General features: G+C 41.3%; 1 protein-coding gene across 1 annotated transcript in view; it reads right to left on the minus strand.

The window, feature by feature from the left end:
• The window catches only part of TPD52 (tumor protein D52), a 120870-nt gene extending 107952 nt beyond the window's left edge, over positions 1–12918 (minus strand). The window contains exon 1 of the mRNA XM_061123545.1: positions 12834–12918. Within this exon, the coding sequence (XP_060979528.1) occupies positions 12834–12852 (19 nt within the window). The 5' untranslated portion in view covers positions 12853–12918. The remainder of the gene's footprint in view (positions 1–12833) is intronic.
• Positions 12919–13631: the final 713 nt, after the last annotated feature.

Below are 13631 nucleotides of genomic sequence, written 5' to 3' on the forward strand. Positions count from 1 at the left end.
GGGTTGCCATGCCCTCCTCCAGGGGATCTTCCCAACCCAGGAACTTAACCCACATCTCCTGTGTCTTCTGCATTGCAGGTGTATTCTTTACTGCTGAGCTACCAGGGAAGCCCGCATCATATCATAATTGTCTCCAAATAAATGAAATGTTTAATTTGAATTGGAAATCAGTGAATTAGCATTTTACAGAAATACAAACACTCCGTTTTAGAATTAGTATCTCTTGAGCCCCCATGCCAGTCACAGATTTTTACTTAAATTTCACAAATAGTTGAGGGATAATCACCCTCAAAGAGGTTGAGTGACTTATTCAGTGTCTCATAATCAGAAAACGATGAAGCCAAATTTTCAACCCAGACATAACTTCGACTCTAGCATTCTTTACCCTGAATATTTACAATCAGTTCTAGTGCAGGAGGACAGTTCTGGTGTGGATACCTGCCGGGGTCCAGCCCCGGCAGGATCCAGGGGAACCCTCAGGATGAACGGCGTCGGCGAGAGAGAGACACTTGGGACCGGCCTTGATAGGGCCAAGTCTGCTAGGGAGAGAGAGAGAGAAAGAAAGAGACCAGACCAGGAATATGCAGCAGAGTCTGGCAGTTGCTTTATTTTTCACCATCGCCTTTATACCCTAAGTTGGTACATTTCTAAGGGGCAGATAAGCATACAGACTTAGTTCAACATTATATCAGCTTGTCCTTCACGAAACCAGGTGTGCTCTGTATATTTTTGTTTATAAGAGTCTTTTCCCATAGGTTTTTTGTACATTATCTTCTGGCCTTGAGGTTAGCAGAAAACAGAAAAGTGGCAGTCTCATGGTACAGCAAGTTGTAACATAATAGACATACAATCCTGTTAACATAAAAGTCAGTCTTTTTGCAGAAATTCTCAGCTAAATTTATCTAAAAAGTTTAACACACAAAGACTCTGTGGCTCTGGAGAGGCAGCCCCTGTTTAGCACTCTTGGTTAAAATTAACAATTATCTTATTGTTTTTACACTAGGGCTAAACTCTTATTTTACTATATCTTTAACTATATTAACAATAGTTTTCACTGCACAACCTCAGCACATTAACATCAATCAAACGTTGATCTAATAACCACTTTTAAAACAATATTTTTTGTATTCTCTAATAGGGCTTCCTCACCCCGCAAAGGGCTCTGTGCCTCTTAGGGCCTTTTTTATGGTTAATCTCTATGTATAATATCTTTTGGCTTTCAGGCCTGTTGACAATTTATGGCTTGCACCTGGTGCAACTTTAAGCAACTTCAGTAGCCGACCCTGTCTTATTTGTGGTTAATCTATTTTCTTTCTATTAGGTGTCATCTCCAAGGGAACTAGATAGGATTACATTTTTTACAGAACAGAAATGCAAAGGATTTCAAAAACAGCAGATATGGCACAAAACAGGCTCTTAGTCTAAAAGTTAATTACCTGCAAGAAGTCGCCAGCTAATCTCTATCTAAACTATTTTCTATTAGGCACATTTGTGGCTATAATATTTGTGGAGTTTTTTTCACCCCGCGAAGGGGCCTATGCTTAATAGTTTCTTTTGTTAGCGTACTATGTTTAGGATGTTTAGAACAATCATGAGCATTTTGTGCAATGAGAGCACTCATTTATCAAACAAGCCAGAATGCCAGCAAAAGGGTTTGAACTGAAGCATTTCCTTCATCTCTGGCCCCTTCATAGGGTACCAGCATCCAGGAGATTTATTAATTAGGGTTTTAAGTTGGTCCTCAGTGAAAGAGCAGCAGGAGAGCTCTCGGCAGGCAACACAAGAATCCGCAGCAGGGCAAACAAGAACAGCAGCAGAAAAGGGGGGAGGATACAGGGTGGGGTAGAGGCCGAGGCCAACCTGGAGGGTCCCTTATCCTAGACGGGCTTGCCTGTCAGGTATTTTCCTCGTGACCTCGTCATGGATGGGGTCTCGGACGGCCTTGCCTGCCCGGTATTTTCTTCATGACCTCGTCACGGGCGGGACCCCCCATAACGGCTCCCGGCAGATACCGGTCCCAGTGCTCCCTTCCCCATGGTAGCTACCACAGAATGGCATCATTTTGAATGACACCTTTCATTATACTTTTAGGTAGCATAAGGACAGGAGCACTAAGGCCAAATAATTCGGATTTAAAACCCAGCTCTGTCTGTCTCAAGCTTTGTGCCCCTGGACAAGTTATTACTCCATTTTATCACATCTTGTTTCTTCATCTGTAAAGCAAGGATGTGGCTCACAGGTTTGCTCTAAACATTTTCAAAATGAAACATGAAAAACATTTAGAACAGAACCTGGTATACAGAAAACCCTGAGCAGATGTTGTTGCTGGTATTAGTGGTAGTAGTGGTATTACTAAAAGTGACCCAGTAAAACCCCAGCTGGAAAACTTAGGTCATTATAATGCAGAGCTTGAAGTGGTGTCCCTTCAGATTCCAATTCTGTTTTAATTTGTTGGAAGGAAAATATTTCTAAAAAGTGTGAAGTGTTCCTAGCCCTTTAAACTGATTTGCAAATGTAGTTGAAACAGTTCTTAGCCACCCAGTTACCCTTTGAGAAACAACAGGTGTGGGACAAAGGTTTTGTATCAATCTCCACATCTAGCAGAGAATGGGGAAGTCGTGATCTCTCAGCTTCTGTTTCCTCATATATAAAACAAAAGTGATACCAATCCTATTACCTTGCATTAGGAAAGACTGAATTGAAATAATATGAAGAAAAACTAGGAAGAGTTATGCAAAAAGCAGGTAGAATCATCATCATTCCCACTGCTAATAAACTGATATACCAAGAATGATATACTCAGTATATACCAAAATGGAAAATTGGTCATCAATTTGCTAAAATGCTCCAGCCAGCAGAAATGTTTGCATTTTCCCTCTTTATATAATTTTCATTCTGGTTAACTAGTAGCAAACCCTTTCCACCATTGTCAACATCCTGGCTGCCCTTCTCAATTTCATTGAAGGAAAACTTCTGAAATGTATCAACACCATCTGTGCCTCTTCAATTCAGGATACATTAGAAGCAAATAACTACTTTTGACAAAATAGCATAGAAAACATTTAAGAAAGTTACTTAGTGAGCACTAAATCCAACTTCCTTTGGAGAACAAACATTTAATTAGCACTGTCTCCTCCTCTACTTGTAAATGTATACATATATAATCTTACCTATACTCTTACACTTGAGAAGTAAAGTACCAATTTGGCTTCTATTTACAGATCAGACTTTCAGTGATTATGTATAAAACTATAAGCATATTTGGAACAGGTATTTTTGTCTCCCTGCCAAACTATTATCTTTCCCTGTTAACTGTTTCTATCTAATCCCATGTGACTCTATATATGCTAGAAATCTTTCTAATGAATATATGTACAATAGGACAAATATTTATGGAGCATCAGCTATGTACACACTTGAATGAGAGTTTGGAATACAAACAGAAAAACAGTCTCCTACTGACACTTGATTTCTAGCCACGTACAAATCTTTTTTTTTTCCCAAGTACAAATCTTAACAGGTTGGATAACCTACTATCTTTATTCCTAGAGCCCTATTCATTACACCATAAGCTCCTTTACCACACCACAATGCCTCCAAAAAGCTCAGAATACAAGGAGCGAAGTTTAATCCTATTAAGTAAATTCTCAATCTAAAACTGTATATGGTGATGTTTTATATCATTTTTAAGCTGACATTTACATTTGCATAGCTGTAACATGAAATAGTCACCATGCCTATAAGCCAAAGCGTGTAAATGAATAGTCCTACCTAAAACCACTACTTTTAGTATTGATTACAAAAGCATCTAAAGACATAAACACAGAGAAAAAAGTATTGAAGGCAACTGAGATCCATGAAAGTTGCTCTAAAAACTGTCACCAAGAAAATGCTGCTGTTGCTACTGCTAAGTCACTTCAGTTGTGTCCGACTCTGTGCTATCCCATAGACGGCAGCCCACCAGGCTCCCCCGTCCCTGGGATTCTCCAGGCAAGAACACTGGAGTGGGTTGCCATTTCCTTCTCCAATAATGTGAAAGTGAAAAGTTAAAGTGAAGTCGCTCAGTCGTGTCCGACTCTTCGCGACCCCATGGACTGCAACCTACCAGGCTCCTCCATCCATGGGATTTTCCAGGCAAGAGTACTGGAGTGGGGTGCCATTGCCGAAAATACCTGCTCTTAATAATGTCTTCTGTTAGAAAAATAACATAAAAGATGCAACATAACCAAAACCAAAATAGAAAAAATAAATATTTTCCATAAAACACAAATGTTTAATATGACCAGGGGAGGGGGGCAACAGAAGAAGGCAAAGATGCAAATTTTAAAATGAAGGCAGGGACTACTCTGGTGGCTCAGCAGTAAAGAATCCACCTGCCAAAGCAGGGGACATAGGTTTGATTCCTGGTCTGGGAAGAGCCCATACACTTTGGGGCAGCTGAACCCATGCTCTAAGCCTGTGAGCCACAACAACTCAGCCTGTGTACCACAACTGCTGAAGACCGCGCACCCAGAACCCAGGCTCCGCAACAAGAGAAGACACTGCAATGAGAAGCCCGCACACCACAGAGAGTAGCCCCTCCTCGCCACAAGGAGAGAAAGCCCACACGCAACAACAAAGACCCAGTGCAGTCAAAAAATAATAAGTCAATTAAAAATTTTTAATTTACTAAAATAAAAAGATATCAAAACAATGAAGGAACAACCAATGTCAAAAGGGGAACACAATGGCTAATATCATCTACAGCTTCTTAGAAGGTGGAAGAAGTTTAAATGAAAAGAGATGGCATTTTTTTTTTTTACCTATAAGCTTTATAATTTTTTTTTTCAAGGCAATGACATCTGTGCAGAAAAAGAAACAACCAAGAGTGACAAAGGCAATTTACAGAATGGGAGAAAAATATGTGTAAACCACATATCTCATAAGGGCTAAGTATCCAGAATACATTAATAATTAATAACCCCATCATAGACATTTCTCCAAAGAAGACATACAAATGACCAAGAAGTACTCAACATCACTCATCAGGAAAATGCAAATCATAACCACACTGAGATATTATATTATCTCAGCTCAATTAGGAAGGGCCCTGTCAAAAACAGAAAATGAAAAGTGCAGCTGATATGGAAAAATTAGAACCCACACAGGCTCCCTCTCTCTGCAGGTGTTTGGTCCCTACACTGTTCTCTTTAAAATAACTTTTGGTGAGAATGTAAAATGGTACGGCCACAATGGAAAACAGGAGAGGAGTTCACAAACCGAACAAAACAGAACACCTAAAAACAGAACTACCATATGAACCAGCAATTTTATTTCTGGGTATTGAGGAGTTCAGAACAAGTCTCCCTCAAACATACCACTTTGGAATTGTGGCTATTTTGAGCTGAAGGCAATCAAAATCCAGCAGAGGGAGGAAAATCTTTTCTCTCTCCCTTATCTATCTAAAAGAATTTAGATAGAGGGTCTGGTCCAGGAAGGGAACTATCTCAAGAGATAACTACAAACAGTACAGGTGAGGTGGGGTGAACTTCAGGCAGTCAGACTGGGGCTAGAGATCAAAGTCCTCTCTGGGCCCCATAGTCCTGCAGGGAGTGGAAAACACTTTACCAAACCTTCTCTCCATCTTCCTATGAATTGTCTTTCTCACCTTTCAAGACCCAGAACCCTATCCCTTTCTCCATAGCTCAGAATGCTGTAAGTCTCAACTGGCTAAATGCCTGAGGGTCTCATATATATTTTTGTAGGATCCCCGAACATATGCAACTAAATTTTTTTTTCTCCTGTTAGTCTGCCCTATGTTAATTTAATTATTAGACAAGCCAAAGAACTAAGAAAGGTAGGAGAAATAAACATTCCTTTCCTACAGTATATACCCAAAAGAGTGGAAAACAGGACATAAAAGAGAATTTGCACACCTGTCATCACAACAGCCAAGAGGCGGGAGCAACCTAAATGCCCAGTGAAGGATGAACAAAGAAAATAAAATATGATAAAGAAAATGTGGCATACATACCCACTAGAATATTATATAGTCTTAAAAAGGATAGAAATCCTACAATATGCAATGACATGGATGAACTCTGAAGACATTATGCTAGGTGAAATAAGTTAGTCATAAAAAGACAAATACTGCATGATTCCACTTTAATGATGTGTCTAATCAAGCTCACTGAAGCAGAAAAGAGAATAGTGGTTACTACGGGCAGTGGAGAGAGAAAAATGTGTGTTGCTCAGTGGGTCCAGGGTTTCAGTCATCAAAATGAAAAAGTTCTAGAGATGTGTTACACAATAAAGTACATAAGAGTTAACAATACTATCCTATACACTTAAATAAAGTTGTGATAATATATTTCTTGTCATGCTTTTTTACTGCAATAAAAAGGCAGTAATAATATGTTTTCCAGAAAGCAATTTAGTCAAAGGCTTGAAAAACCTAAGCATACTTACATCCTTTGTCCTGTCTCAAGAAATTTATCTTAAAACAATTTCTCTTTAAAGTATTATAATAGCTAAAATGAAAAGCAATCTATATTCCCACAAAGAAAGTTAAACATCAAATGCTTTTTGGGTACAGTCGTCAAAAAATATAGTTTCAAGATACTTTTTTCAATGGTACATTAAAATTCTTATTATCTGGTAGTATCCAAAATGCAATATAAAATTGAATATATAGTATGTACAATACAACTATGATGAACATATACTGGGACATTAAATAAAGAAAAACACAAGGAAACAAGGTCTAATAAAAAAAGAGAGAGAAAGGGAAACGAGGAGGATAGAGAACAGGGGAAGGGAAGAAAGCTATATCAACTGCATTTCTGTTGGATTTTCATCCAGACCAAGTTGATTCTAATGTTCATTTGGAAATAAAATCTGGCAAGAATAGCTAGAAAAACATCTAGCAATAAAAAGACAAATAGAGTGATCAGGAGAGACTAGTCCTTCCAGACATCTTAACATGTTATAAAACCACAATAATTTAAACAGTTTAGTTGCTAGGAGTGAACAGACAGAATAGGGGGAAAGAAAAGAATATAGAAATTTAGTACGGACAACAGCAGTATTTCAAAGACCCATTAGTCAGTGAACGGTGCTGGACAATGGAGGAGCCAATTGAGTTGGGAAGGAGGTTAATATTCATAACTCACATTTTTTAATCAAAATAAACTCCAGATGGAGGAAAGATTTAAAGGTAAAAAATAAAAACATAAATTCAAAGTGAGGATAGCATCTGTGAATGATTCAAAAGCTCAAAGCTATTAAATGAAAACTGCCATCAACTAATATTTCTGCTCAGAAAAAAAATCACCAGAAAGTCAAAAAAGGAATGACAAACTAGGAAAAAATATAATAGCAATTCATGTCATGAAAAAATCAAGAAGAAAAGGATAAAACAACAGAAAAAACTGGCAAGGTATATGATCAGACATGTCACAGAAAATGAATATAGACAGATCTCAAACATATTAAAAGAAGTATAATGGCCTTCATAATAAAAATATATAATAAAACACAGCCTGTGAAACATCTTTCCCCCCACAAGAGGAGCAAAGATGAAAAATGTGACAACACCCTGGCCACATGATAGAGAGAAGCAGATGCTCACACATGGCTGGCGGATTATAACTGGCACCACTTCTATGGAGCAGAATCTATCACTATCAAAATTGAACAGTCACATTCTTCTAAGAATTCTTCCCATAGATACACCAGCACATTTATCAAATAATTTGCATTCAGATTTATTTGCTGCAGCTTTAAGAGCAAAATATTAGGGGAAACCTAAATGTCCCTCAATAGGGAACAAGTATCATCTGTTATGGTACATAACATGGTACATCTAAAAATAGACATCTACAAATAGCCCTGAAAAATGAAACAACTCTATATAACACTGTGTTGAATGATCTCTAAAATATATACTGTATTTAAGTGGCAGAAGTTAGGTGCTAAATAATTTGTGCACTACAGCTTTTATAACACACACAAATATTGTACATATTTAAATATAAGTGTGTATACCTACATAAGTAGAATCTCTCTGGGTGGATGGAGAAGAAACTCTTAATAATGGTGACATCACTGCCCAAAGGAAATAGCCAAGGAGACAGGAATGGAAGGGAGATTTAACATTTTGCAACCTTTTAATCATTCTGAACTCTATCACGTGCATTAATCACCTGGTCACACTAGTCAAAATGATGCTGCAGAAGGGTATTTTTATACTGAGTTTTAAAGAAGAGGCAAGATACAAGATGACATATTCAATAAGAGATTAATTTGTAATTTGTTTAAAAGGACAGCTATATGAATAGATACAAACCAACATGCTAACGGTGATTTTCCACAGTAGGATTATAGGTGGTTTTATGCTCTTTCTCTCCATCTGTAGTCTCTGATTTTTCTAAAATGAACAATTCCTCTCAGCTACCAAGAAGTACTTCTAATTCAAACATTTTTCAACTTGCACTAGACATTAAATCCCTTGATCCCTTGGACATTTATTCTAATAAAAATATACTGCTAAATCTATGGTTTCTGGTACCCACCCAGTTTAAATAAAATTTGGGAGTCTCAGAAGACAGATTTTAAAACAATCAACAATTAAACAGAAATAATTAACCCTACAAGGAAAATAAAATAATGTGAGCCTCCAATACAAGGACCAGGAGCACAGAAGGTCGGGATTTGGGTGTTCTCTTCAGTTGGGAACCTTGAGTGTATTTGCTTTTATTGTGTACACAGATTATTCTGAGATCTCACTGATGGATCCCAATGCCTCCTACCACTCAACTGTCCCCTAGGGACCAAGCAGACTGCTGCATAGAAACAGATGCAGGAAGTGAATGCAAGTTAACAAAGACATTAGCACCATATGGAAAGCAAGACTTGACCCAAGAAACCATGAAGCTGAGTGCCTCACACCCAGAGATCTGTGAGCAGACCCTCAAAGCTGTTACCCATTCATTTCTACGTTTGTTTTATCTGTAAATCAACAATACCTCAGCATTTTGTTATTTCGAAGGCATAATTACCAGGCTGAAATTATAGTGACCTATTATTGTGTCACTGTTTCGTTGCAGGCTTCCCCTCTCCCCAGTTGTTTCGACCATAGCAGCCTTCCCTTACCCCCTTAAAATAAAAAGCTGTGGTGGTGTTTTAATTCAAACACAGATAAAATGCTTAGTGGCTGGGTGACTGTCAATATAATGGTGCTAAACTACAAGTTATTACTAATATAAGAGAGTGTATGCCTATATGTGTGTGTGTGTGTGTATGCACGCACGTGCTTAATTATGTCTGACTCTTTGCAAACCCATGAACTGTAGCCCTCCAGGCTCCTCTGTCCATGGAATTTTCCAGGTAAGAATATGGAGTGGGTTGCCATTTGCTCCTCCAGGGGATGTTCCCAACCCAGGGACCCAACCCACGTCTAGTGTCTCCTGTATTGTCAGGCAGATTATTTACCACTGCGCCACCTGGGAAGCCAATATAAGAGAGTACTCGAGCACAATTATCTATTCAGCCCCATAAAAGGCCATCAGGAGTTTTTTTACATGGTGTATTCTACAGTTAGCAGGCCGCTGCGCTTTCAAGGTGGGAAACGGCACACACGTTAAGTGTGCTGAACCCATAGAAACTCCTAAGAGGCAGCCGTATGTTGTTTACGGTGAATTTTAAATCATCTGATGTTGACTGCTCTCAACATAAGCAGAGTACTGTATACAGAGTCTGGGTATGGGGGAGGGCACGAAAAATAGGCAAATCTCAGACTGATACTGAAAAGCATTCAGAATACAGCACTGAAAATAAAACTGTTCATTTCAAAACATTATAGGTCTGTTAAATAAAATCAGTAGCAAAGGCTAGATTTTGACAACTTCATATAAGAAGGAATGGATAAGAAGACATTCAGCAGAGACATGCATTCAAGACAAGTAGTAGGCCATTTAATTTTGTATCTAGAGGATTTTATTTTCCTGGCCACGCTGGGCAGCATGTGGGATCTTAGTTCCCCAACCAGGGCTCCCCTTCATTGGGAGTACAGAGTCTTAACCACAGCCCCACCACAGAAGTCCCTAGAGTATTTTTTTAAGGGACAAACACAACAAAATCCACACATGTTAAAAAGTAAGTTAAAGCCTAAAATATTCTGATTTGGTTTTAGGTACTTTGAAAAAAATCACAATTCAGCAGAGAATCACATTTTGTATAAACCTTATTCCAGCCAACACACTTTGCTGGTGAACCTGCAAGTTAAAAATCCAGGTTCCTCCTTCTCACTTTCAGCCAGGAGTCTATGTGGACTTGCTCAAGACTGAACTGTCTCCTCTGCTAGCTCAGAGAGCTGACAGATAAACTTACCTCCACACCCACTGTAGTCTTATCAGCAACTTTGTCCACCCAACCAGAGTTCTGTTTCTTTAACACACAGAGGAAAAAGGACAGGAGGAAGTGGGAAGCAAGTGACCAACTCAGAGGGAATCAGTAGGTTCCAGGGGCTGGGAGGAGACTGGCCCTTGGGCACTTACCTTTCATCTGAGGCCATCAACAAACATTTCTGAAAAACTGTATGCCACAGGAACATAAAGATGAAAAGACAAAAAAGAGGCAGAAGGAACCCAAAGTATAAGGAAAGGCCATGTGGTTGTTAAGACTGCAAAGCTATGCCGCCTCAGGTGACCTTGCCCAGGCAGCGAGCTCATCTTTCATTTAGAGTCTAGCCTCCAGGTTCTCCACTTTAAGAGGATGGATTTCCCTCGCCCTCCAAGAATGACAATTAAACACAAGGAGTAACATGACTAACAAATATCTTTGCCAAAGAATATCATCTGAAAATTAGAGACAGAAAAAGACTCCTCTTATAAACCAAGGGATTTATTAAACACATCTTAGACACATATACACAAGCACATGCACAAATAGTAATCCTACCACAACCACATAAAGTGTATCAGCAAATTGGAATATTACAGAAGTACTACTGGCCGTGATTCTTACCAGCCAAACTAGAATACAAAATCTAATAAAATCAGTCACTCCATTCACCTAATTCAAACACTAATATTTCACCTACTTTGAGGAGTACCAAACATAGCCACATATTCTAAAAACATCATTATGTTAAATATCACAGTGCAAGACATATATACGTATGCATGCTCACATGCTGGACACCCTCACTACCCCATCAAAATCCAGATAGAAAAATGTTGACTTACATGGTGGCCCCTAGGTCTTCTCCTAACAATAATACACCTGAGACCTGTGAGGAGCTTTCCAACTCAAATATTTAAATGTTTAGCAAGTGCAAATCACCAGGTTACTCAACTGCGGACAAAAATGAAACACATGCTTCTAACTTCAAGAAGTCTGAAATCTAGACAATATGTGGACAAGTGTATATATGCACATATATAACGTATTACATATATATTATAAAATACATATTGTATGGGGCTTCCCCATTGCTCAGCTGGTAAAGAATCTGCTTGCAGTGCTGGAGATCTGGGTTCAATTCCTGGGTGGGGAATACCCCTTGGAGAAGGAAATGGCAATCCACTCCAGCATTCTTGCCTGGGAAACTGCATGGACAGATGACCTTGGCGAGCTACAGTCCATGGGGTGGCAAAGAGTTGGACACAACTGTGCACACATGTACATACTGTATAAAATGAATGTAAGATGAGATTAATTTGAGGGGTTCAAAGGGAAAGCTGGAAGGCTCCAAAAATCCTATTTTACAACTGACCAGAAGTAAACTACAAAACAGTATACATGGAATATGGTTTGACTTAAATGAAAACTCGTATGCATGAAGGCAGATACTGGAGAGTAGTACATTAAAAAAAAAAAAAAAAACACTGTTGTGTTAAGACTCAAATAGTAATAATTCCTATCCCCACTTCCCAAAATTAACCTCAATATTGTTACTTTTTTTTTAGCCTTTATATGTATATATTTAAAAGCTTGCCGCGAATCTGTGTTATGGTTAGTGTGGTTACTGTGTTATTGTCAGCAAAGATTTCTAGGATGTGGCAATATTTAAATCTGAAAACCTAGTTCTACTATGCCACATCTCTCTTAAATAATGTTCACTGGAGGCAATTTCCCTTGAGATACTATTTTCAGAAACAAGTGCATCCAAAGCTAGAGTAATCAGACTAAGGTTTTGTGTTGGGGGGGTTTCACCTTTGATGGATAAAAGAGGACCCTCGCTACGAAAAATTCCCCGCCTCCAAACAAACCTAGAGACACTGCTCCACAATTGGGGGATGTTAAATGTTCGCAACCAAATCCAATGCCACAGGCTCAAATGCCACCAAAAATCCTAACCACGTTAAGGAGAGGGCAGAAAGTCTTTACATGCGGGTGGGAGGGCTTCACGCGCCCCTCGTGCGGAGCCAAACGACCCACCGTCCTCAGTCCCTCAGTTTCCACCAGTCCCAGACCGGGGTCAGCAGGGCTCCCGGGCGCCGCTTTCCACTAAAGCGCTTCTCGATCCGCCGCCCCGGCTCCGAACGCCTGGCGCCGGCCCTCCGCCGCCTCCCAGAACCTTCTCTGTATTTCCCTTCCTCTCTGCTCCGTCTCCAACACCCGCGCACCCTCGCGCGGTCCCATCCGCCCCCTCCGGCCGCCGGTTCCCGGCAGCCCGGCCCCACCAGGACCCGGGATCCGGCTCCGGGGACGCAACTCGCGGCGCCGGCACCGCAGGCTCCGCACCTGCCCGGGCGCCAGGCCGCGCGCCGCCGCACCCCGGACCCGGGCCCGGGCCCCCAGCCGCGCCGCGCCGGGCCCCGCGCCCACCCCGGAGGCGCCCGCAGCCTCACCTTGCTCGCTGCGGTCCATGTCTGCCTCCCGCCGGCAGCCCGTGCCCGCTCGGCCCGCCCGCCCGCCGCGCCGCGCCGCGCTCCTCCCGTCCTCCGCCCGCTGCTCCCGGGAAGTCCCCTCCCCCGGAGGCGTCGGGCGCGGTGGCGCCGCCCGCGCGCGGTGGGGAGCGCTTTCCCGGGGCGTCACCCAACCACCTGACCCCGCGGGCCGGTGCGCTCCGCCGCGTCGGCGCGGGAGGAGGACCGGCGGGCGGTGCCGGGCGGCGGGGCGGGGAGGGCCGGGTGAGCGCCGGCAGGAACCCGCCCGGTAGGAGAGGGGAAGGCGAGGACGGCGAAGACGCGGCGGAGGCTGCGTGGGGACCGCGTGGAGCCAGGGGTAGCGTCCGTCCCACCCTCAAGTTATTTATCATTAGAAGTTTCCTCCGGGGCATTGAGGATGCCCTATCTCTGCCCCCCCAGCACCTGCTCTTCTGTGCTTACTGAGTGGCAAACGCAGGAAGGTTGTTTCAAAATGCCAGTGGCTCCCTTTCCCTCTCATTCTTCATGTTCTCCTGCTCCCGAAATAATACCCTAGACTGTCTACCAGAGTCGGTTCGAAACAGGCCAAGAGGTTAAAATTGCAAAGAATCTCTCGAAAAAATGATGTGGCCCTGTCTTTTTAATAGAGTGCAGGGTTTTAGGTGACAAATTCAGAAGATTTTTCGTGTAATAAACTGACTGTTTTGAATGCAGAATTAAGGACCACACTCTGAAATGAGTTAAATGAATTAACCAAAGGGTAGAATTATCAACAGGGAT

This window comes from Dama dama, chromosome 21 (assembly GCF_033118175.1).
Source record: "Dama dama isolate Ldn47 chromosome 21, ASM3311817v1, whole genome shotgun sequence".
Taxonomy (NCBI): domain Eukaryota; kingdom Metazoa; phylum Chordata; class Mammalia; order Artiodactyla; family Cervidae; genus Dama; species Dama dama.